We start from the raw sequence: 23,197 nt of genomic DNA on the forward strand, positions 1-23,197 counted from the left end.
ATGCTTCTACTATTCGATGAGTTTGATGTGATTCTGGGTATGGACTGGCTGACTATGCATAATACAGTTGTAAATTGTAGACAAAAAATTATCGAATTGAAATGTCAAAACGGTGAAATTCTTCAGATTGAGTCTGATGATTCGAGTAAGTTACCTACTGTGATATCGCCTATGTTAGCTCAGAAATATATGAAAAAGGGTTGTGATGCATATCTTACACACGTACTTGATACAAAGGTGTCTGAATCAAAGATTGAATCTGTACCTATTGTTTGTAAATTTTCGGATGTATTTCCAGAAGAATTATCGGGTTTGCCACCGATCAGAGAGGTTGAATTTGGTATTGAATTAGTACCAGGAAAAACATCAATATCGATAGCTCCGTACAGAATGGCTCCAACAGAATTAAAAGAGTTGAAAGCTCAGTTGCAAGAATTGACAGACAGAGGTTTTGCACGACCAAGTTATTCGCCCTTGGGTGCACTGGTATTGTTTGTAAAGAAGAAAGATGGCACGATGAGAATGTGTATCAATTACAGACAGCTGAATAAAGTGACTATAAAGAACAAATACCCTTTACCGCAGATTGATGATTTATTTGATCAGTTGAAAGGGGCTACAGTATTTTTAAAAATTGACTTGAGATCGGGTTATTATCAGTTACAAGTTAAAGATTCAGATGTACCTAAGACCGCGTTTAGAACATGGTACGGACATTATGAATTCCTTATTATGCCTTTCAAATTAACTAATGCTCCTGCAGTTTTCATGGACTTAATAAACCGGATATTCAGACCGTATTTAGATAGATTTGTTGATGTATTCATTGACAACATTCTAATCTATTCGTAAAATGAATTTGAACATACCGAGCACTTGAGAGTTGTGTTACAAACTCTACGTAAAAGAAATTATTTGCAAAGTTCAGAAAATGTGAGTTTTGGCTTCGAGAGATTGGATTTCTGGGGCATATTGTTTCAAATGAAGGTATTAGAGTCAACACGAGTAAGATTTCTACTATTATTGACTGGAAACCTCCGAGAAATGTGTCTGAAGTCCATAGTTTTTTAGGCTTAGTGGGCTATTACCGAAGGTTTGTGAAAGGATTTTTGATGATTACGATACCGATGACACGACTGCTTCAAAAATATGTGAAATTTGAGTGGTCAGAAAAATGTCAGCAGGGTTTCGAACAGTTGAAAGTATTGTTAACTGAAACACCTGTTCTAGTTCAACCTGAATCAGGGAAAAAGTTTGTGATTTATGGTGATGCATCATTAAATGGTCTGGGATGTGTTCTGATGCAAGAAGCAAAAGTTCTAGCTTATGCTTCCTGACAATTGAAACCGCATGAAAAGAATTATCTGATGCACGACTTAGAGTTGCCTGCAATTGTGTTCACATTGAAAATTTGGCGACACGACTTATACGATGAAAAATGCCATATTTATATGGATCACAAAAGCTTAAAATATTTGATGTCACAGAAAGATTTGAATCTACGAGAACGAAGATGGCTCGAGTTATTGAAAGATTATGAATTTGTGAATTTGTGATTGATTATCACCCGGGAAAAGCTAATTTTATTGCTGATGCCCTGAGCCGAAAATCTTTGTTTGCATTACGAGCAATGAATACCCAGTTGATGATTGATGATGGATCTATTTTAGCTGAATTAAAAGCTAAACTGGCATTTCTTCAACAAATTTGTGAAGCTCAAAAAGATGATCACGAATTGCAAGTTAAACGAATTCAATGTGAGACTATCCCTAATTCAGAGTTTCAAATTTGAACTGATGATTGTTTAAAATTCTGGAATAGAATTTTCATACCGAGAAATTCAGAACTCATTCAGAAGATTTTGCACAAAGCGCACTATAGTTGCTTATCTATTCATCCAGGGAGTACTAAAATGTACAACGATTTGAAACAGTTTTACTGGTGGCAAGGCATGAAACGAGATATCTCATAGTTTGTTTCTAAATATTTGATTTGTCAGCAAGTCAAAGCTGAACATCAAGTACCATCTGGTTTACTGTGACCTATGATGATTTCCGAGTGGAAATAGGATAGAATTACAACAGATTTTGTGTCAAGATTGCCCCTAACTTTGAAAAAGAAAGATGCTATCTGGGTTGTCGTTGATCGACTAACGAAATCTGCTCATTTCTTACCGGTACGTATAGATTTCTCACTTGATAGATTAGCTAAATTATACATCTCTGAGATTGTTCGATTGCACGGGGTGTCACTATCTATTATATCTGATAGAGATTCAAGATTTACGTCACGATTCTAGAATAAACTGTAAGAAGCTTTGGGAACAAAGTTGAATTTTAGTACAGCTTTTCATCCTTAGACCGACGGTCAAACCGAGAGAGTTATTCAGATTCTCGAAGACATGTTGCGATGTTGTATTTTAGAGTTTGAGGACAGTTGAGAAAAATACTTACTGTTGATTGAGTTCGCGTATACTAACAATTTTCAGACGAGTATAAAGATGGCACTGTACGAAGCTTTATATGGTCATAAATGTCGAACTCTACTATAATAGACTGAACTAAGTGAGAAAAAGACTCACGGGGTTGAATTGATCAAAGAAATTGAAGAAAAAGTGAAAACGATTTGCGACAATTTAAAAGCAGCTTCAAATAGACAGAAATCATACGCGGATTTGAAACATAAACAAATTGAGTTTCAAGTAGAGGACCGAGTGTTTTTAAAGGTGTCACCGTGGAAAAATGTTCTTCAATTAGGCTGTAAAGGAAAGTTGAGTCCTCGATTTATCGGACCTTATGAGATTGTCGAAAGAATAGGGCCTGTAACGTATCGACTAGCTTTACCGTCAGAACTTGAAAAGATTCATAATGTTTTTCACATTTCTATGTTACATCGATATAGATCCGATCCGTCACATGTGATTTATCCAGTAGATGTTGAGATACAGGTTGATTTGACGTATAGCGAAGAACCAATTAGAATTTTAGCTCGTGAAATCAAAGAATTGAGAAATAAATGCATAGCTCTAGTGAAGGGTCTTTGGTATAAACACAGGATTGAGGAAGCTACGTAGGAACCCGAGGAAGCTATGAGAAAATAGTACCCTAACCTTTTCAATGGTAAGATTTTCGGGGACGAAAATCTCTAAGGGGGGAGAGTTATAGTACCCCGTTTTTAGCCAAATTGGAACAGTGATTTTGGGACCACAAATCCAAAGTTAAAATATTTATTTTATTATTTTAATAAGGTCTACAGCATGATAGATTAATTACGTGAAAGTTTCGTAAAGAAATTTTACTGTTTGAATGCTCAATTCGGTAAAAAGGACTTAATCGCATAAAATGCAAAATTACTGTTTTATATGTTAAAGGTATCAATTGGATTTGGTTTTTAAATATGGTGGCCTTAAGAGGTAATTAAACCATTTGAAACATTAGTGGACTTATATGGACATATTTTAGGTGTATTAAATGGTTTATTATTAAAGGTTAATTATGTAATTTGGTTATTAAACATAAAATAAATAATAAAAAAGTTAATTAAAGGTCCCCATTATCATCTTATAACCGAAAATTAACAAGAACAAGAAAAAAAAAGGGTTCTTCATTCGGCTAAGCAAAATTCAAGCAATTAGGTATGTATTTTGATCCGTTTTTAATAATTTTTATGTTTTTGAGATCGTTGCTTCGTATTCTAGCTAGCTCATACCTTAATTTTTGAAATTGTTAAAGATTTATCATGTTTCCATTGTTGACTGCTTGAGTAATTTGATGTTGATGATAGATTATGAAAGTTTATTGATAAATTTACTAGTTTTGTAAAGTGATTTTTGACAAAAATGTCAAAAAGGGATTAATTTGTAAAAATGTAAAATTATGAGGGTAAAAGTGTGAATAACTAAAATATATGGGCTGCTAAGGACTCCATTAAAATTTTGATAAGCATGGGTTTATGATTAATTGCATGAATTTGCAATTTTATGTGATAGGGACTAAATTGTAAAACTGTAAAACATTAGGGGAAAATGTGTAAATTTTTCAAAATATGAATTATAGGCTAAATTGAATAGATCTATTATTGAATATGCTAATTTTTTTAATATATAGATCAAGATAAGCCGAGATCGGGATTAGATCGGGGAAAAGGAAAAGTGGATGAATAGTCGATATTTTCAATCTGAGCAATTCGAGGTAAGTTCGTATAATTTGAATCGAACTTTTAAATACTTTTAATTATTTGAAATAAATAAATGTAATTGAGTAAATAATATACTTGAAATTCAAATGCCTTATTAGTATGGTTTGATGGTTACCGAGCCCCGTTTGAACCGTAGGAATTCGTGTGATACGAGTGACATGTCACTAGGGTTACTGTTTAGGTTGAGATCCTGCATGTTTTGTGGACTCACCTCAGCTCGTATAAGCTTACTGATATATAAGCTCATATGAGCTTATTGTTCTCAGCTCGTTAGAGCTTACTATTTTAGCTCAATAGAGCTTACTGTCTATCAGCTCAGGAGGAGCTTATTGATCATAGCTCGAAAAAGCAGAAATGATAAGGAATTGGCGGATTACTAATTTATATGTTATGTATATAACTTGAGTATCCCTCGATGTTCTAATAGCTTCAACGGGCATAAATTCTGCTATTGGTTATGTGAAAAAGCTATGTGTTATACAGTTGAATTACTGTTATATGGATGACGTACTGTTTAAACGGATGAGTTACTGTTATCGAATGATTTTTTTTTTATATGATTGAGAGTGAAATGTTACAAATGATGTACATGATATATGAATTTGATATGATACAATGTATTGAGTATTAAATTGAGATAATGGATGCTTACATATACTTATTTGACTAACTTGTTGATGAATGCTTGTGTTAGGAATTTGGTAAGTGAATTCGATATACTTTGTTTAATTGTTTGATTATGTATAAATGGTAAGTTAAATTTCTAAATTATACGGGCTTACTAAGCTATAAAGCTTACTCTGTTTCTTTTTCGTGTTTTATATAGGTTCGCTAGCTCGCTTGATTCAGATTAAGTCAGAGTTACGCATCACACTATCCAGTTGCCGATTGGTACCTTTGAACTCATGGATATTTGTAAATATGGCATGTATAGGCTAGTTATAAAGATGATAGTTATAGCTATTTAAGATGGTGATTTTGGTACATGTTGTGGTATATGTTAAAGCCATGTGATTTGGCTTAACTTGGTATAATGTTTTGGTTGTGTATAAGTATTCAAATATGGTATGTTTTGGCATGTAGTAGATGGAATAGGATTATGCAATGTTGTCTTTATATGTGATCGACATATGAATGTAAAATGCATGATTTTAATTAGGTATTTGAATACCATGTCGAATTGGTAGAAAATGTGTATGAAATGTTATAGATTGGCTACCTATTGAGTTATAAATGTTGCAAATTATGCTTGTGTGGGTATGTAAAAATAGGGTGGCAAAATGGCTTTGTAAATAGCCTATTTTTGTCTACATGGGTAGAGACTCGGGCGTGTTCTCATCCATGTGTGACACACGGTCATGTTACACGGTCGTTTGTCATTTGGTGTTGATATTAAAATGAAGTTAATATGCTCCACACGGTCTCACACACGGGCGTGTGACTTGGCCGTGTTGCATAAGTTAGTATACCCTACAGGTTTGGCACAACCTAGCATACGGCCTGGCACACGGACGTGTGTGGCCACTTCAAAGGGCATACGGGCTAGACACACGGGCGTGTGGTTGGCCATGTGACCCAAGTCAGTATGTAACCTCATTTTCACACGACTGGTGACACGGGCGTGTCTAGTTGTCGTGTGAGACACACGGCCTACCCATACAGGCTCGTGTCCTCTATTTTGAGAAAATTTTTCGAAGTTCGTGAAAGTTTTATAAGTTATCGGTTTAGTCCTGAACTGCTCTTAAAGCATGTTTTAGGCCTCGTAGGCTATTTTAAGGGACAAATTGATTGAGAATGAATGATGATTATATGAATTGATTGAATGTTTGAGAAAAGTACAGTTATATGTGTTATAGGTCCAGTAATGCTCCGTAACCTTATTCTGGCATTGAATACGGGTAAGAGGTGTTACAGGTTGAGCTTGGGGTGTCACATATCTGAACTTGTGCACGGAGAAAACAAAATCGTACACTGAGTGATAAAGCTCAATGATACTTTCATGATTCAAGATAACATAAACATTTACAATGATCATGCATAAAACCATTACACAATTTAGTTGAGTCATAATCTACCAATCTAACCATATTACATTTTAGATACAATGGAGTATATGAATATGGAAAATAATTAATGTATTCATCAATATTTTCAAAACAAATAATCTATACATACCATTTGACAATTACCGTTTTTCATGCCTTATCAGCAATCACTATCAAACATATATCACACATCTTTATATGCTATTAACATTATACTATTCATGTTCTATGAAATTTATATTATTTATCTTGTTTTCATGCCATCCAACTGGAGTCTATCGACTCTTTTATATTCATTTTAGAATCATATTCTATTGTCAATCTATTTCTTTACATATTCAAGCTTTTCCAATTTTAATTTGGATGTTATGTCTGATGGAACTCTAGTAAAATGGACTCGAATACACGGGTAAACTACACCACACCAGATAGCTTATAGGAGCTTAAACTACAACACACCCAGGTACCGAAGTGCAAAGCCCAAAGGCATCAAATACCTATTCATATACTAATACATCCCTCCATGCACCATATTATACTCGATGATCCGCAACAAATGTTTGATCTCGATATAAATTGTACTGATCTTTTTACAAACACATATTTTATATAAGCATGTATACGACATTATTAGCATGCTAATCGTATCCTAACATTTTGCTAATTTCACATGGGCATTAATTATATATAAATAAACATTTCCATACCTGTAATCATCCCACACGCATAATCATACCCCATGTTCGGTCACATATGCATTTCGTACTTTGTATATTGTTCTATTGCATAACAATTATTTTTCAATTTAGTACATATATTGTTTCTTAATCAAATTCACAATCACAACCCCATTCCATCATAAAACGGACATACTGCATATTATAAGATATAATTCAATATAAATTTCATATCACATATCATAATTTAAGTATTTCATATCATTTCCCATTTTATTCATTTTAGTCCTCTACCTAGTTGTTCAATATCAAATTCAATCAAAACATTTCATATTATCATAGTAAACTTACCTAAATGATTCAGCAATAAACATTCATATAAAATTAAACATTTCTATCCCAAATCATAAAAGTACAAATTGAGGTTCGTGCGCCACTTATTGATAAATTTTTGCTTTTCCTTTCCTTTTTGATTGTTTGGTGTTGTCATTAGCTACAAATAATCATAAAACATATCATAAAATCAACTTTCAACCAAATTAGAATCAAAAACCAATATACACAAATTTTTTAATTTATTCAATTTAGTCCCTAAAATTAAAACAAGCATAACTTTGAATTTAAGGCTTCTGATTAAAACTTAATTTCACCAAAACTCATTATGGACCTTCTATTTTCTATTCCTACCAACATTTCATGACAAATTTGCATTTTATTAAATTTAATCTCTAATGTATGAAACTAATAATTAAGCTTTACAATAGTCATTTTCATATTCTAAGCTTAATTTCTAACTATTTTGCACCAATTTCATCTAGTTCTCAATAATAGTAACTTTCAAATACTTTAAAAGTTTCACAAATTGGTACATGAGCTACCTAAATCAAGCTCTCATGACCTCAAATATATAAAAATCAATGAAAAATGGCTAGGGACTTACTTGCAATTAAGGGTCGAATGTTGAATAAAGCTTGAAAGCTTTCTCTTTTCTTCGTTCGGTGGTCTTTGGGAAGAAGATGACAAAATTTTTCATCTTTTTCTCTTTTAATTTGCTTATTTTATTTTAATTAAACTTAGTTAATTAATTTAATTATAGTTAATTAAGCTTAAACTTTAATTAACTTAATCTAATTGTAACGACCCGATTTTTGGGCTTGAAAGTATTAGTTCTTGAGTCTAGGTTCGGGTGGAAAATAGCCCGAATAATTTGGATGTTATTATTATTATTTCGTATGTTTAGTTTAGTAATTAAATAAATTACGAAGGGTTTATGGTGTGGGAAAAAAGGCCCAAGAGTAAATTTAATTTGAGGCAATTCCTGAATTTTAATTTTAGGAGAGAGGGTTCTGGGGATATGGGCTTTTAAAGTTAAGGTGGTAAAATAGGACACAAAAAGATCTGTAGTAAAATGACATGTGGTGCCACCTAGGTGTTTGGGGAGTGACGTGTGGATGTTTAGGGGGAGCCACAGTTCAAGTCACAAGGTAAGCGTATTGTTACTTTTATTTTTTCTGTGCATGTGCCAGGCATGTGATAGAGCTTAAGTGGAAATCCAGTTAGGGCTTTAGGAAGGTTGGGTCGTGGGTCTGAATGGCCATTAGGGCAAGTTTTATTTTCTTTTTGTTTTTCCGAATTAGGGTTAGCCACCTAGAGCCTTCCCTTTCATTCTATTCTCTTCTCAGTATTGCAAAAAGCCGAAAACGCAAAGTTAGATCTCCTGAGTGCTGAATTCTTCCTTCTCTTCTCCTCTCTTCTTCTACTTTCTTTTTCTCATTCTTTTCTTCTCTAGCCGAAACATTCCTACCATTCTACTCATCTCCTCTTTCATTCCTATTCTTTTCTAAACCTCTATAGCCGATTGCCATAAAAGCCGAAATCCCGAAAGTTGTTTCTTGTGCTGATTTCTTCTAGCCAAAATCCTTCTATTTTCTTTATCTCTTTTGGCCAATTTTTACATCCTCTGAACCTCAACCCTTGTTAGCAATACCACTACAAAAACCACCATACCAAATTATCTTCCTCTTCACAGTTCCAAAAGCCAAAAACACCATAGTTTTTAAGGACATATAGCCGAATCTTTAGATCTCTAAGATTCTATTTCTGCAAGTGTTTAAGGGCTGGATCTGCATCAGATCTGAGTAGAAACTGAAGTGGAATCATTTTGGTTGAAAGAAGCTGTGGTAAGTATTCAGATCTATTCTTTATTTCAGGTTTTAGAAAAGCCGAAATCCCTAAAGGCATAGGGAGGCTGTTGAATGGAGCTTAAGGCTCTAAGGGTTGTAACAATTGATTTTTTTTTTGTGTTAGTGTGATCTAGAGGCTGCTGATCGAAGGCTTGGACAAGTGGAATGACTAGATCGAGATCTAGTCACTAGTTTTGGCAAAGGTAGGATCTCAAAGGCCATATGTATTGATGGCCGATTATGGTAAGTAAGTTTATGATGTTTGCCATTATACTTTGGATCTGATATGTCTAGTGACCGATTGTAGGATATCGTGGGAGATTTCAGTAGCAGTTGTCGCAAATCAGGTGTGTAAACGACACCTACTAGTAGACTAGATCGGCAAAAGACGAAAAGTAGAAATGCCGAAAAGCTAAAATGCCGAAAAGCCGGCATTTCAAGAACTTGCGAGCGTGCGAACGCTCGTGGGATTGTTTGTATTGATAATTTTGGTAACTTCAATGGTAAGATTGCAAAGTGAGCAATTTCATGCACTTCGGTATATTTGGGCTTAATAGGCCAAAATCGGGTGAATAGGCCTGTCAAAACAATTTTTAAAAAAAATGGGAATCGACTTTGTTTGAAAGCGAAAATTTAAAATGCGAGTCGCCACCGGTCTTTATCAAGTGTGATCGGATCACCCTTGCTTTAATAAAACATTTTAGTTTACTAAAACGGTATATATTTTTTTGGTCTACGAAACTCGAGAGAAAAGGATTCGGGAGTCGGTTACATGCGAGGAAGGATTATCACCCCCGACATGCCCAAAAATTGGTACCAAATTGATTAGTTAGTGTCTTAATGTCGAAAGTTAAAAAATCGGGAAATGGATTTGAAATACGATCCCTTGTTTATATTAACATTGATTTTAAAAATGCTTGAATTAGCTCAAAATGATTGTTAAAGATTTCCTTATCTCGAGATATCGGAGTATCATATCCCGTAAGTTAGGATACAATACCATGAACTCTCGAGCGCAAAGGCATCTTTAATTTTAATTGGATACTCATGTATTTTAAAACTCAAAAGGATATTTGGCTATTTAGAACCAACGAGAAAACTGAAACCCCGTAAGTTAGGGCACAATTCCTCGATGTTCCAAAACGCAAAACATTGCCCTTTTTTAGAAAATTTTCCTTTTTTGAAATATAGCAAGTATAATGTTTAATAAAGTATGTTATTCATTTAGATTGAAAACAAAACAATTTATTGGACGAATGTAACGAGATTTGATTCATGGGGCGATAACATGAAATAAAAATGTAGTGTGACATAGAGCGATGATACACGAATAGAAATATTACATAAGTGAATGGCAATAATGTGGAAATACAAGTAAACAAACCATAGTACATGCAGTGGCAATGATCTAGTATGATGACGAATAAATTTACGATAAATAATGTGAGAAAGAAATTTGATATCAACAATGTACGACACAATTTAAAAATAGAATGTAACGCCCCAATTTTCGGGAATTCTGTGAATGTTGGCATAGGTTTAATTATGTTAGTGGGCCTCTAGAAGGCCCAAGCTTAAGATAGAACCCGACAATTTTAGTTAATTTTTTTTGTTCCATAAGAAAAAGGGGGTGAAATTATGAAATAGGACCTATGTGAAAATGTTTGAAAATGCTATAGGCTAAATTGAAGTGGCCAAATAAATAGGAGTGCAAAATAGGAGGATTTGCATGACAAACCTCCCATTTTACATGAAGTGACCAGCCATCATGTTGTTGTAGACAAAATGTGCACTTGATATCCATAATTTATGGTACAAATTGATACAAATTGATAATGGGTTAGGTAAATGTTCCATGATAATGGGTTAGGTAAATGTTCCTTGATAATGGGTTAGGTAAATGTTCCATGATGGGAATTTCATGTCTTTTGTATTAAAGAATTAAATGGATGAAATATTAAATTTTATTAAAAAAAAAAGGGGTGAAAAGAACAAAGTTTTGTCCATCTTTGTTCATCATAGCCTAAAGTTAGAGAAGAGAAAGGAGAGGAGAAAGCTCTTGAATGTTCGGTCACTTGGGGAAGAAAATTGAAGGTAAGTTCATGGTAGTTTGCTTTTATTTTGAGGTTCATGAGTTCTTCTTGATTCTACCTTAACTCTTGAAGCATATTTTGGTTTTAGTTGTGTTGTGAGCATTTAGTCATGAATTAAAATGAAGGAAATGGTTGTTGTTTCATGTTCTTTTGATGAAAAATGGAAGATAGGTGAAGTTGAGCCAAACAAATGAGCATGCATGTGCCTTAGATGTTAAAGGGAAAAATCGGCTAACATGTTGTGCTTTAAAATGATGAAATGGAGATTATACTTAAGTAAAATCATAGATATGTGATGATTGATTGGTGATATACATATTTAAATAACATGCATGCAAGTTATGTGTGAAAGAGTGATTTGGTAATAAATCTGCTTGGGACAGCAGCAGTAACGTGACTTTGGAAAATCACCATAAATTGTGAGAGATGAGTTAGAAGGTGAATAAATTATGTAATTAAAGCTTAATGAGTCTAGTTTCAAATGAAATAAACGATAACATATTTTTAATTCTGTACAATGAGAAATTTGATTCATAATGAAGAGTGGTCAGATTAGTCAAACAGTGAAACATGGGAAACTTTAAGAAAAATATGGTATTGATTGGCCAAACCAAAAATTCTGAAAATTTTATGGATAGAAGATATATGAGTCTATTTTCATGGAAAATTAACGGTACTTGATTTGGAGTTTCGTAGCTCCAGTTATAAATGATTTAGTGACTGTTGCTCAGGAAGACAGCTTGCAGTGAAATTATGATTATGTGGTAAACATTGACAAAAATTTGTTAATGAGTTGCTTATTGATTTCTTATAAGCTTACTATGATCTGTAGGTGTGGTTGGCCGAATATTGTAAGGGGTTAATACGTAGTTCATATTTGAATAGTTAGATTAACGTGTTAGTAATCCAATTGTAGGCAGTTCGTGTGTGGATCTCGTCAGCATATCGTTGCAAACAGGTGTGTAACTGACACCCTCTCATAGACTAGATTGGCAAAAGCCGAAAAGCCGAAATGCCGAAAAGTCGGTATTTTTGGAATTTCCGAGTGTGCGAATGCTTGTAAGATAGTTGGGTTTGAATATTTGGTAATCTAAAGTAATAAACTGAAGTACGCGCGATTTCGTACATTTTGATAATTTGGGCTTAATGGGCCAAAGATCGGGTTCATGGGCCAACGCCCAATTCGTAAGTATGCGCGTAAGTGTTCTGATAGTACGTAAATAGTTAGGATATGCATGAAAACCCTAAAAGTAGCTAAATTACTATAATACCCCTATGTATGGAAAATTACTTTTATACCCCTAGGTGCAAAATTACCGTTATACCCCTAGGGTTAATTTTGACTGAAAAGCATGACGATCTGATTCTGTATGATGTATGCCATGATCATATATCTGTTGCATGGGGACATGGGTAATATTATGGAGGAAGCGTCCTGGTGGCTATGCCACAATTATCTGATCTGGTGGCTCTGCCACATATATCTGTTCTGGTGGCTATGCCACGATTATCTGATCTGGTGTGTAATATCCTGATTTTGGGCCTAGTCAGAATAGCGGTTTCGTGACCACAAAATCCGAGATAGAAATAATTATTTTATGATTATTTTGAGGTCTATGATATGATTGCATGATTGTGTGAAAATTTCGTGAAGAAATTTTATGCATAAAGTGCTTAAATTGAAATTAGGGACTAAATCGAATAATTTGTAAAACTTGCATTCTAGAAGTTTCTAGTATGAAATTGTTTTGAAATATTAATTAGGAGGTCTTAAATAGAATTTTACCAATTTCTAAGTCTATGGACAAAAATTGGACATGGATGGAATTTTTGGAAAGCTTAGTAGTAAGGGCATTTTGGTCATTTAGGGGTAAAATGAATTAAAATACAAAATTAAAAGCCAATTTTGCTCATCTTCAACCCCATGGCCGAATATAGCAAGGAGAAACCATGGATAGGGTTTTTCAAGCTTCCAAGCTCGATTGTAAGTCCGTTCTAGCCTTGTTTTTAATGATTTTTACGTTTTTGGAGTCCCGGTAGCTCGATTAAGCTTATGCTAGCAATAATTCAACCTAGGGTTCATATTTGGAAAAATACCCATAGGTGAAATTTGTGTATTTTGGTGTTTTATGATAGAATATGAGGTTTTAAATTATGTTAGACAACCTGTACTACTCGGTTTTAAGTGAAAACGAGAAAAAGGGCTTAATCGGTAAAAATACCTAATAGTCATAAGTACATGTTAGAGTGAGAATTTGATGTTTCCATAGAAGGGAAAAATGATCAGCATGTCATAAAACATAAGAAAATAGGCTGAAGTTTAGTTTACGAGCTTTGGGGCAAAAGTGTAAATATGCAAAAGTTTAGGGGAAAAACTATAATTTTTCCAAAATATGATTTTGGGTCAATTTGAATAATGTGAGTCCTAATTAGACTATATTTTAAATGATAGAGCAAGGAAAACTGAAATTCGGGCTAAAATGGAAAAATACCAAGTTGTGGACGAAATGGTAAAAGTAGCCATTTTCGCATACGACGTAAGTTCATGTGTAAATAATGTAGCATAATTGTTATTTTTAAGTTATTGATGTTAATTATATGATATGATGATTTTTTTATCATGAAATATTATGCTTTGTGGTTAATGTTGAGTAATATGCAAATTATGTTTACTACTTGATAAATATGAATTGCTACCGAGTATCGGTTCATATATTCCATGGAAGACGGCAATGTGAGATCGAGGAAAAAAGCCCGTTTGAACCTTAGGAATAGATTAGGATACAAGTGACATGTCACTAGGATGGTTGAGCATCCGAACTCGTTGAGTTGAGTCCGAGTTCACTTATGGATGCGAATGTCCGAACTCGTTGAGTTGAGTCCGAGTTCGTGAAATGTAACTAGGCATCCGAACTCGTTGAGTTGAGTCCGAGTTCACTTATGGATGCGAACGCCCGAGCTTGTTGAGTTGAGTCCGAGTTCACTTAGGGGCGGGTTACATGATTTCTTGATTACATATGAGGCACTTATGTGCAAATTATCCGTATCCGAGTTGTATTCCTATGTGTTCAACGGTGAAATTTCTAGTGAAATGAAAGAACACTTAAGATGCAAGCGACGTTTTGGTAAGTGTTGTGAAATGGACACTTTGGACAGGTATGTTCTTAACCCTCGGGTTGATAATAGATACAACAACGATAAGGTAGTAAGATGATGAATGATGTTTAGAAATATGATATATGTTTTGGTGATACCATGCTAAAGTTGTTTGGTACATTTGTATTGTTATGTTACTTGTTATTTACATATGAACTTACTAAGCATTTATGCTTACTCCTCCTCTTTATTTACTGTAGTTTTGAACAAGCCATTTCGAGAATGGGGACGGTCAAGGTTCGATCACACTATCCAAAGGACTTTCATCCGGGTAAATGGCTTGTAAAACTTAAGTATGGCATGTATAGCAATATATTTATTTTGTGTAAATAATTTTATGATATGGCCATGATTGGTTGATAAAATGTTTGATATTGATAAGTCATGGTGATGGTTAAATTTAGATCATGTTTGATATCATGGAAGTTTAATAGGTTATCTAGTTCATAACAACTCATGAAAAGATGAAATTTGCCTTAAAATGAATATTGCTGCAGCAATGACATGAATTTGAAAAATCATTAAAAATAGTATAAATGGAATTAAATGATGAGAAAGTTATGAAATTGAATCTTAATGAGTCTATTTTCATATGGATAAAAAAGGAACAGGCATATAAATTATACTTTATGACATATTTGAAACCTTGTGAAACAGGGCCAAAGTGATTTCTGGATCCTCTATTCTGAATTTAAAAATTCATAATATATTGTACAAAAATAATTAGAATTCATTCTTTATATTTACAGATTCCTTATTGAGTCTAGTTTTAAGAGAAACAAACCTCGTAGTCATTGAAATTCTATATAGAGAGATATCTGATTCGTAATACATAGATGTTAGAGCAGTCAAACCCTGAAACAGGGGAGAATTTAACTAATAAACTGTACTAATTGGCCCAACCAAAAATTCTATAAAAAAATTAGTAAATAGATATATGAGTCTAGATTTAGGGAAAATTTACGGATCTTGATTTTGAGTTTCGTAACTCGAGATATGATTTTTCTTGTAACTGTGACGCGAGTAGCTAGAAAGCTGTGAATGTAGAAACAAACGATTTGAAGTTCTTAATTTGATAAATTATGTTCGGTAACTCCTCAAGCTCGACTCCGGCGACGGTTTCGGGTGTGGGGGCGTTACATGGTGGCTCTGCCACATATATCTATTCTGGTGGCTCTGCCACAATATCTATATCTGGTGACTTCGTCACAATATCTGGCAGCCTCGCTGCGATTTCTGTGGTGTGTAGCGGTTGGGTGGGTCGAGTAGTCTCCCCACATGGTGCAAGGCTGGTACGGGGGTGTTATGGATGAATCTGGGTTGGGTTTCTGTATAAACATGTAATATTTATTCTGTTCTGTTATGGGCCTATGGGCTTTATTCTAAATTTCTATTCTGGGCTAAGGCCAACTTATTCTGTTTTTGTGGTTTGAGCTGATATAGGCTATGGTTGGGTTAATTTACACACTGAGTTTCCCCAAACTCACCCCTTTTATTTTCATCCACGCAGGTAATCCCCAACCATAGTGGGCTTGGAGCTGTGAGGGAATTTGGAGTGGCCACCCGTTCTGAAAGTTTGATTTTCTTCTGGTGAACTGGACATCCTTTTAATTACGTTTGAGGTTTTGGGCTTTTAAATGTAATAAGGCCGCTTATTTATTTTTGATGGTTTTAATATGTATTACTAAGATAGGTATTACTTATTTTAACTGTTGAAATTGGATAGCTTTAGGGCGCGTTTTCAAAAACAACAATTGATTTCAAAATAACACGACAACAAGCAAAGCTTCCGCAATGAAAGTATTTTCCAAAATTAATCACTTTTCCTAAAAATGACTTAATCAAATCGGTTTCCTAGAAATATCCATGACGTTAAGGTGTGGCAATGGCGGTATGCATGTCTAGAATTGGATCTGAAGGGAGCTTGGTACTTAAGCAGTCCGATGGACTCACCTCATCTTTTCCGGTTTCCTACCTGGTGCACAGCTTCCATCCACTTTAACCTATAATGAAATCATCATTTAAAACACTAAGTAAGTTTTTCTGGATCAACAATATAAAATGTTTTGTATGCTTCGATGTGGCATGTCGGATCCGACCATAACGTCTGGGCCGGGTTTGGGGTGTTACATAGAATACATGTAAAAGAAATTTTAAAATAAGTAATATACAAGATAATCAAAGAAATTGATTACTATATATATATATATATAAATGGATATACTAATTTGAAATTAATATAAAAAGATTTTAAAGCAAATAATAAAACATTTTTAAAAGAATAATACATAAAATGAGTTTAAAATAAATAATGTAAAAGGATTTTAAGACCTATATTACACCAAGCAAATAAAAGGGATTCATATGAATGATTTTAACAATAGAAAAATATATACATATAAATACACATATATATAAAAGCTTTAAAATAAAGAATATATATATATAATATTTTAACATAAGTAATACATAGAAAAATCAAAACGAACAACAATAAAAGGAATTTAAAAATAATGATTAATACATAAATTAGTATAACTAAATAACACCTAAGAAACTTTAAAATATATCATATATATAAAGTAAATTAAAAATAGAAGGTATATACGTAAAGATATAAAATAAATAATTAAATGGTAAAGTGACAATAATAAGAAACGATGAAGATAAATGAAGTTTATTTAAAGGAGTAGATAAAATATAAATAAAATCAAGTTTTAAGAAAAATATGTAAAAGGATATAAATAACTAAAACGATAACAACTAGAATAAAATATGTATATATGAAAAGAAAAGTAATATTAATATATAAATATGAATAGAAGTCTAATAAATGGGAATATAATAAAACATAAATGAATAAATAAACTTAGAGAGATGAAATAGGAAGATATAAATAAATAAATAAGTAAATAAATAGGGCTCATAACATATATATATATATATATATATATGAACAATTTAATATGAACAGTTCATGAATTCTTAGAACGAATATTGGTAAAGAAACTTACAATACTTAATAAAAGATTTCAAGATAATTAGCATGTGAAGTAATATGATTAAATGACATATAAGAACTTAAAATAGGTATAGTATATAATAATGTAAAATAGAGGAGACATGTATAATTTCCCAAAAAATATGTGTGATAGTTTAAAATAAATAAATAAATATATGTAATAATAATAGAGAATAATATTTTAAAATATGCAAAGTTGATCTCAATGTACATTGTTATAAAGTGATTTAAATGTAAAACAACTTAAAATCAATAAAACAGAAACAATTCCAAAAAGGAAAACTGAATTAATAAATTAACAAGCTTGGACTAGGCCAAGATCAAGCTAAAATTCAAAGGAAAAATCATAAATAATGAAAATGGGCGGTCAGGGACTTAGATGAAACACGCTGAAGCAGGAAGGGTCATCTAGGAAATTATCCTTAGCCCCTACGCGCTGCGTTTCAAGAGGGACTAAACTGAAACTGACACAAATTATGCGGCGAAATTTAAAAGGAATAAAAGAACCAATAAAGACCAAATTATAGCACCCTAAAAATAGAAGGATCGAACGCGTAATAATCCCAAATGGGTGAAACATGCGGATTCCCCCCTGTGGATCGGGTCGGGTCACGAACGGGTCTGCTCAGACGACGCTGTTTCGGTGTTGGTATTCCAGGTGCAAAACGACACCGTTTTATTACTTAAGTAAAAACCTGATTTTTGTTTCCTTTTTCACAAAAATTTCAGAACCCCCCCTTTTTTTCCATGTTTCTCATCTGCTAGGGTTAAAGAACCCATCCTTGCGCAGCCGTTATGTCTCCGTAAATGGTGATCGGGGTCACGAAAAAGGGGTTTTTGGTCTCGATTTTTTAGAGTACCCGAAGACCATCTTCTTTTAACCCCAAAATTATGAAAGAAAGGACTCTGTTTTCCCCTTTTGAGGCGATTCCAATGACGGAGCAAGGGCTTCGACATCGCCACTTCAAGGTTTAGGTGAGTCCCCTCTTTATTCTCTTTATTTTTTTTGTGTTTTAAAACTGATTTAAAAAAGAAAATAAAAGAAAGAAAATAAAAAAGAAATAGTGACGAAAGAATGAAGTTTAACCTTTTTTTGTTTTTCTTTGATTGTCTCTATTCTTCTGTAATACAATATTTCGTGTTTGAGGCTTTTTATAGCCAAATATAAAATTTTAATCTATATTTGCTACTGTTCGGCTCTGCTTTTTGCTGTTCTCCCCTCTTTGTCATGTTTGCAGGTTTATGGAGGGTCAACGAAGGAAAGCCTTGATATTTCGGTGCAAGGAAAGGGTCATCGGGCTGAGGGTACGCTGAAGGAGCACATGGAGGAAGGGTATGGCACGGCCCTGGAGCAAATAGGGACCCTAGGGTTTTCTGAAAATTTCAAATGTCTTGGGCCAATCGGGCCTTGTGGTGTTGGGCTTGTGTTTGGGTTAAATTTTTTTTGTAAATGGACATTTGTAGATTGGGTTTCTTGTTATTATTTTATTCTATTTTGTGTTTGATTTTGGGCCTGGATAAATTTGGGTACCTACAGCTGCCCCTCTTTGCTCGTTATCGTGTAACGAGAATAGAGCAAAGACTATAAAAAGGGCCAAATTTGCTGGGACCTACCGAGTCTTGACTTCTCTAGGTGCTCCTCTTCTTCAAGTAGCCTTTTTCTAACCCACTGCAACTTCAGAGTTAAAGAATTGTTGTTTTGACCACTCTGTTGCGACTATTCGCAGCTTTAACCTGTTCCATTGCAATTCTAGGGAAACGAGACTTGTTTTGATCTATTCCACTGTAACTTTAGGGAAATAAGATTTGGGATTCGTAGCTTCAATCTGCCCCACTGCAACTTCAAGGAGATAAGATTTGCTATCTTCAACTTGCTCCACTGCAACTTCAGGGGGATAAGACTTGTAAATTCCATCTTCAATCTGCTCCACTGTAATTTCAAGGAGACAAGATTCAATATCTTCAGTCTGCTCCATTGCAACTTCAAGGAGATAAGACTTGTTTTGATCTATTCTACTACAACTTCAGAGAAATAAGATCTATAATTTATAGCTTCAATCTGTTCCACTGCAACTTCAGGGAAATAAGATTTGCTATTTTCGACCTATTCCACTGCAACTTCAAGGAGATAAGGTTAGTGACTTCAATCAGCTTCACTGCAATTTCAGGAAGATAAGATTTACCATCCCCAGTTTGCTCCACTGCAACTTCGGGAAGTTAAGATTGGCGACTTTAATCTGCTTCACTGTAACTTCAAGAAGATGAGATTTGCCAAAATTCATAGCTACAATCGATCTTGCTACATCGTCTTCTGAGGGGCATGACCTGTAGGATCGACTTCTTGAGTCTATGCATATGCCAAATGATCAGAATGAATCAAATGCTCCTGACTAGATGTGTATGAATGATGTTTGTGAATGCATAATATTATTATGCTTAATTTGATATTACTTGTTGTTCATCAAGGTTTTATCAACGACGTATTATCTAGCCCTTCTCTTCAGTTTGGTATCTCTTAAAGAATAATCACAATTTGGGTTGTTCTTTTCCAATGTTTCTTTGAATTTGGGTAATTTAAACTAATTAGTCCCGTTTCAGGTCCTTATATTATTTAAAATCATTTCAGAGTAATATGCAGAACTCCTTTTGAATGTCATTAGTCTATTAATCATTATTTCAATGAAAAGTGCCTGAAAAAGATTATCGTAATGGACAAGACAGAATTTTATTGAGAAAAAGGCTCGAAATGAACAAGTAATCGAGATAGCAAATTTTGCTAGGGTACAAAATGAAAATAGGTGCCCCAGATATCGTAGCATGAGCTTCTCTGCATAGAGCTTCTCGAGGACCCTTTGAACTTGATATGGTTTAGAAGACCAAGAGTCTTTTGTTGATGCCCTAAGATGTAGCATCTCTCCTTCTTGTTAATTCAAAGAAGACAAGACCAACATATGCCCCAATTTTGATTAAAATTTGAGTCGCCCATTCCTGGGTTTTCAACTTAAAACCCCTTTGGTCTCAAAGCGCCATTTTGCGGGTTTTCGCTTTGGCCTCTCCGTTTTTTTTTTAGGTAAAATACCTCTTGACCGAATCTGAATTCACAGGGTTAGGCGAACTTTTTCCATCCATCTCGGTCAAAATCAGAGCTCCTCCAAAGAAAGCTTTCTTCACCACATAAGGTCCTTCCCAATTTGGCATCCATTTTCCTCTGAAGTCCTTTTGTATGGGGAGGATCTTTTTTAAAACGAGGTCTCCTTCATAAAATTCTCTAGGACGAACCTTCTTGTTATAAGCCCACATCATCCGCTTTTGGTACATTTGACTATGGTGAATAGCTTTCAGCCTTTTTTCTTCAATTAGGTTCAGCTGATCATATCGAGACTGGATCCATTCTGTTTCATCTAACTTTAGCTCCGAAAACACTCGAAGGGACGAAATTTCAACCTCGATAGGCAGGACCGCCTCCATTCCATAAACCAAAGAGAAAGGTGTTGCCCCGGTAGAGGTTCTGACTGATGTTCGGTAGGCGTAAAGGGCGAATGGTAACTTCTCATGCCAATCTTTATAAGTCTCAGCCATTTTTCCTACGATCTTCTTGATGTTCTTATCGGCTTCTTCTACGCACCATTCATTTTTGGGCGATATGGTGACAAGTTATGGTGTTTGATCTTGAATTGGCTGCAGACCTCCGCTATCGTGCTGTTGTTCAAGTTCAGCGCATTGTCTGATGTGATCCTCTCAGGCATTCCGTATCGACATATGATCTCTTTCTTTAAGAACTTAATGACTGCTGATTTAGTGACGTTGGCATAAGAAGTGGCTTCTACTCACTTGGTGAAGTAATCAATGACCACAAAGATGAACCGATGCCTGTTAGATGCTTTCGGTGAGATTGGCCCTGTGACGTCCATGCCCCACATAGAAAAAGGCCATAGAGAAGTCATGACATGAAGAGGTGAAGGCGGTACATGAATCTTATCTCTATAAATTTGACATTTATGGCACTTCTTGGCATAGTTGATGCAATCCCCCTCCATAGTAGACCAATAATATCCAAATCTCATGATTTGTCTGGCCATTGTGAAACCGTTGGCGTGTGTTCCACAGACTCCCTCATGGACCTCTTCTAAGATTTGCTTAGCCTCGATAGTGTCCACACATCTTAAGAGCACCTGATCTTTTCTTCTTTTATATGGGATCTCTCCGTCTATGACATAATCACTGGCTAGCCTTCTCAATGTCCTTTTATCATTTTCTGTTACTTGGTCAGGGTATTCACGATTTCTCACATATCGCAATATATCTTGATACCAAGGATGATCAACCTTTTCCTCTTCTTCATCAATGTTGTAGCAATGAGCCGGGGCCTCGTAGATACTCATCTGGTTGGGTTTCACATCCTCTTTCTTGTTTACTTTGATCATAGAAGCTAAAGTTGCCAAGGCATCAGCCATCTGGTTTTCATCTCATGGAAGATAGCAAAAAGTGATATTGTCAAACTCTTCAACTAGTTCTAGAACCAGCTTTAGTTAATTGATCAGTTTAGAGTCTCTCGTCTCCCATTCACCTTTGAGCTGATAGATCACTAATATAGAATCCCCATATACTTCTAGCACCTTGATTTTACGTTCAATAGCTGCACGGATACCCATGATGCATGCTTCGTACTCCACCATGTTATTTGTGTAATCAAAATCCAATTTACTAGTAAAGGGATAATGATCTCCATTTGAGGATACCAAAACTGCCCCGATTCTATTACCCACAGCATTTGAGGCTCTGCCAAAATTTAGTCTCCAAAGATGATCTTCTCGAGAGTCTTCTTCTGTGGTTGCAACGTACATTAAGTCTTCATTTGGGAAATCAAAACTCAAAGGCTCATAATCTTCTAGAGCCCTACTGGCCAGAAAATTCGCTATCGCACTCCATTTTATGACCTTTTGGTTCATGTAGACTATGCCAAATTCAGAAAGTAGGATTTGCCAACGAGTCATTCTTCCGTTCAAAGCATTTGACTTTATTATGTACTTCAGAGGGTCTAGTTTCGAGATGAGCCAAGTTGTATGGTACAACATGTACTGTCTCAGTCTTCAGGTCGTCCAGATCAAAGCACAACATAATTTCTAGATTGGCGATTATCTTGTCTCGCATTCAGTGAACTTTTTGCTAAGATAGTATATCGCCTTTTCTTTCCTTTTTGACTCATCATGTTGGCCTAACACACACCCCATGGAGTTCTCGAATACTGCCAAATACAGTATCAGTGGTTTATCTGTGCAAGGTGGCATCAGTACCGGGGCACTAGACAGGTAAAGCTTGACTTTATCGAAAGTTCTTTGGCACTCCTCGTCCCATACACTTGGGTTGTGTTTCCTAAAGAGGCGGAATATCGGGTCGCATTTCTCTGTTAGTTGTGAAATGATCCGGGCGATGTAATTTAGCCTTCCTAGGAAACCTCGAACTTCTTTTTGAGTACGTGGTGGAGGTAAATATTTTATGGCTTTGACTTTATCTAGGTCGATTTCGATTCCCTTTTCACTGATTACGAATCCTAACAGCTTTCCTAACCTGGCCCCGAAGGTACATTTTGCGGGGTTGAGCTTTAATTGAAACTTTCTTAATCTTAAGAACAATTTTTTCAAGACTTGTATGTGCTCCTTTTCTATTTTGGATTTCGCGAACATATTATCGACGTAAACTTCGATCTCTTTATGCATCATGTCATGGAACAAAGTTACCATGGTCGTCTGATATGTTGCTCCTGCGTTCTTTAGTCCAAATGGCATCACTTTATAACAGAACGTTCCCCACATGGTCACAAATG

General features: G+C 34.8%; 1 protein-coding gene and 1 long non-coding RNA gene across 2 annotated transcripts; one reads left to right on the forward strand and one right to left on the reverse strand.

Annotated features, from left to right (window-relative positions):
- Window positions 1-11,068: 11,068 nt before the first annotated feature.
- LOC128282168 (uncharacterized) lies at window positions 11,069-16,054 on the forward strand. Its single transcript, XR_008272408.1, has 3 exons — window positions 11,069-11,196; window positions 12,112-12,153; window positions 15,862-16,054. It is a non-coding gene; the product is annotated as an uncharacterized LOC128282168 (long non-coding RNA).
- A 3,618-nt stretch (window positions 16,055-19,672) lies between these two features.
- Window positions 19,673-20,952, reverse strand: LOC128280501 (uncharacterized). The gene is made up of 2 exons (XM_053018672.1): window positions 20,653-20,952; window positions 19,673-19,720 (listed from the first exon to the last, which is right to left on the reverse strand). Exons 1-2 carry the CDS (start codon window positions 20,950-20,952, stop codon window positions 19,673-19,675), a joined length of 348 nt encoding a protein of 115 aa, XP_052874632.1.
- Window positions 20,953-23,197: the final 2,245 nt, after the last annotated feature.

This window comes from Gossypium arboreum, chromosome 1 (assembly GCF_025698485.1).
Source record: "Gossypium arboreum isolate Shixiya-1 chromosome 1, ASM2569848v2, whole genome shotgun sequence".
Lineage (NCBI taxonomy): Eukaryota > Viridiplantae > Streptophyta > Magnoliopsida > Malvales > Malvaceae > Gossypium > Gossypium arboreum.

What these genes read in the sequence shown, in the direction of transcription:
- LOC128280501 (XM_053018672.1), bottom strand. Translation starts at nt 20,952, where the DNA reads ATGGCTGAGACTTATAAAGATTGGCATGAGAAGTTACCATTCGCCCTT. An exon ending in TGTGGGCTTATAACAAGAAG is followed by an intron (nt 19,721 to 20,652) that starts GTTCGTCCTAGA and finishes GCATATGCATAG; the next exon opens with ACTCAAGAAGTCGATCCTAC.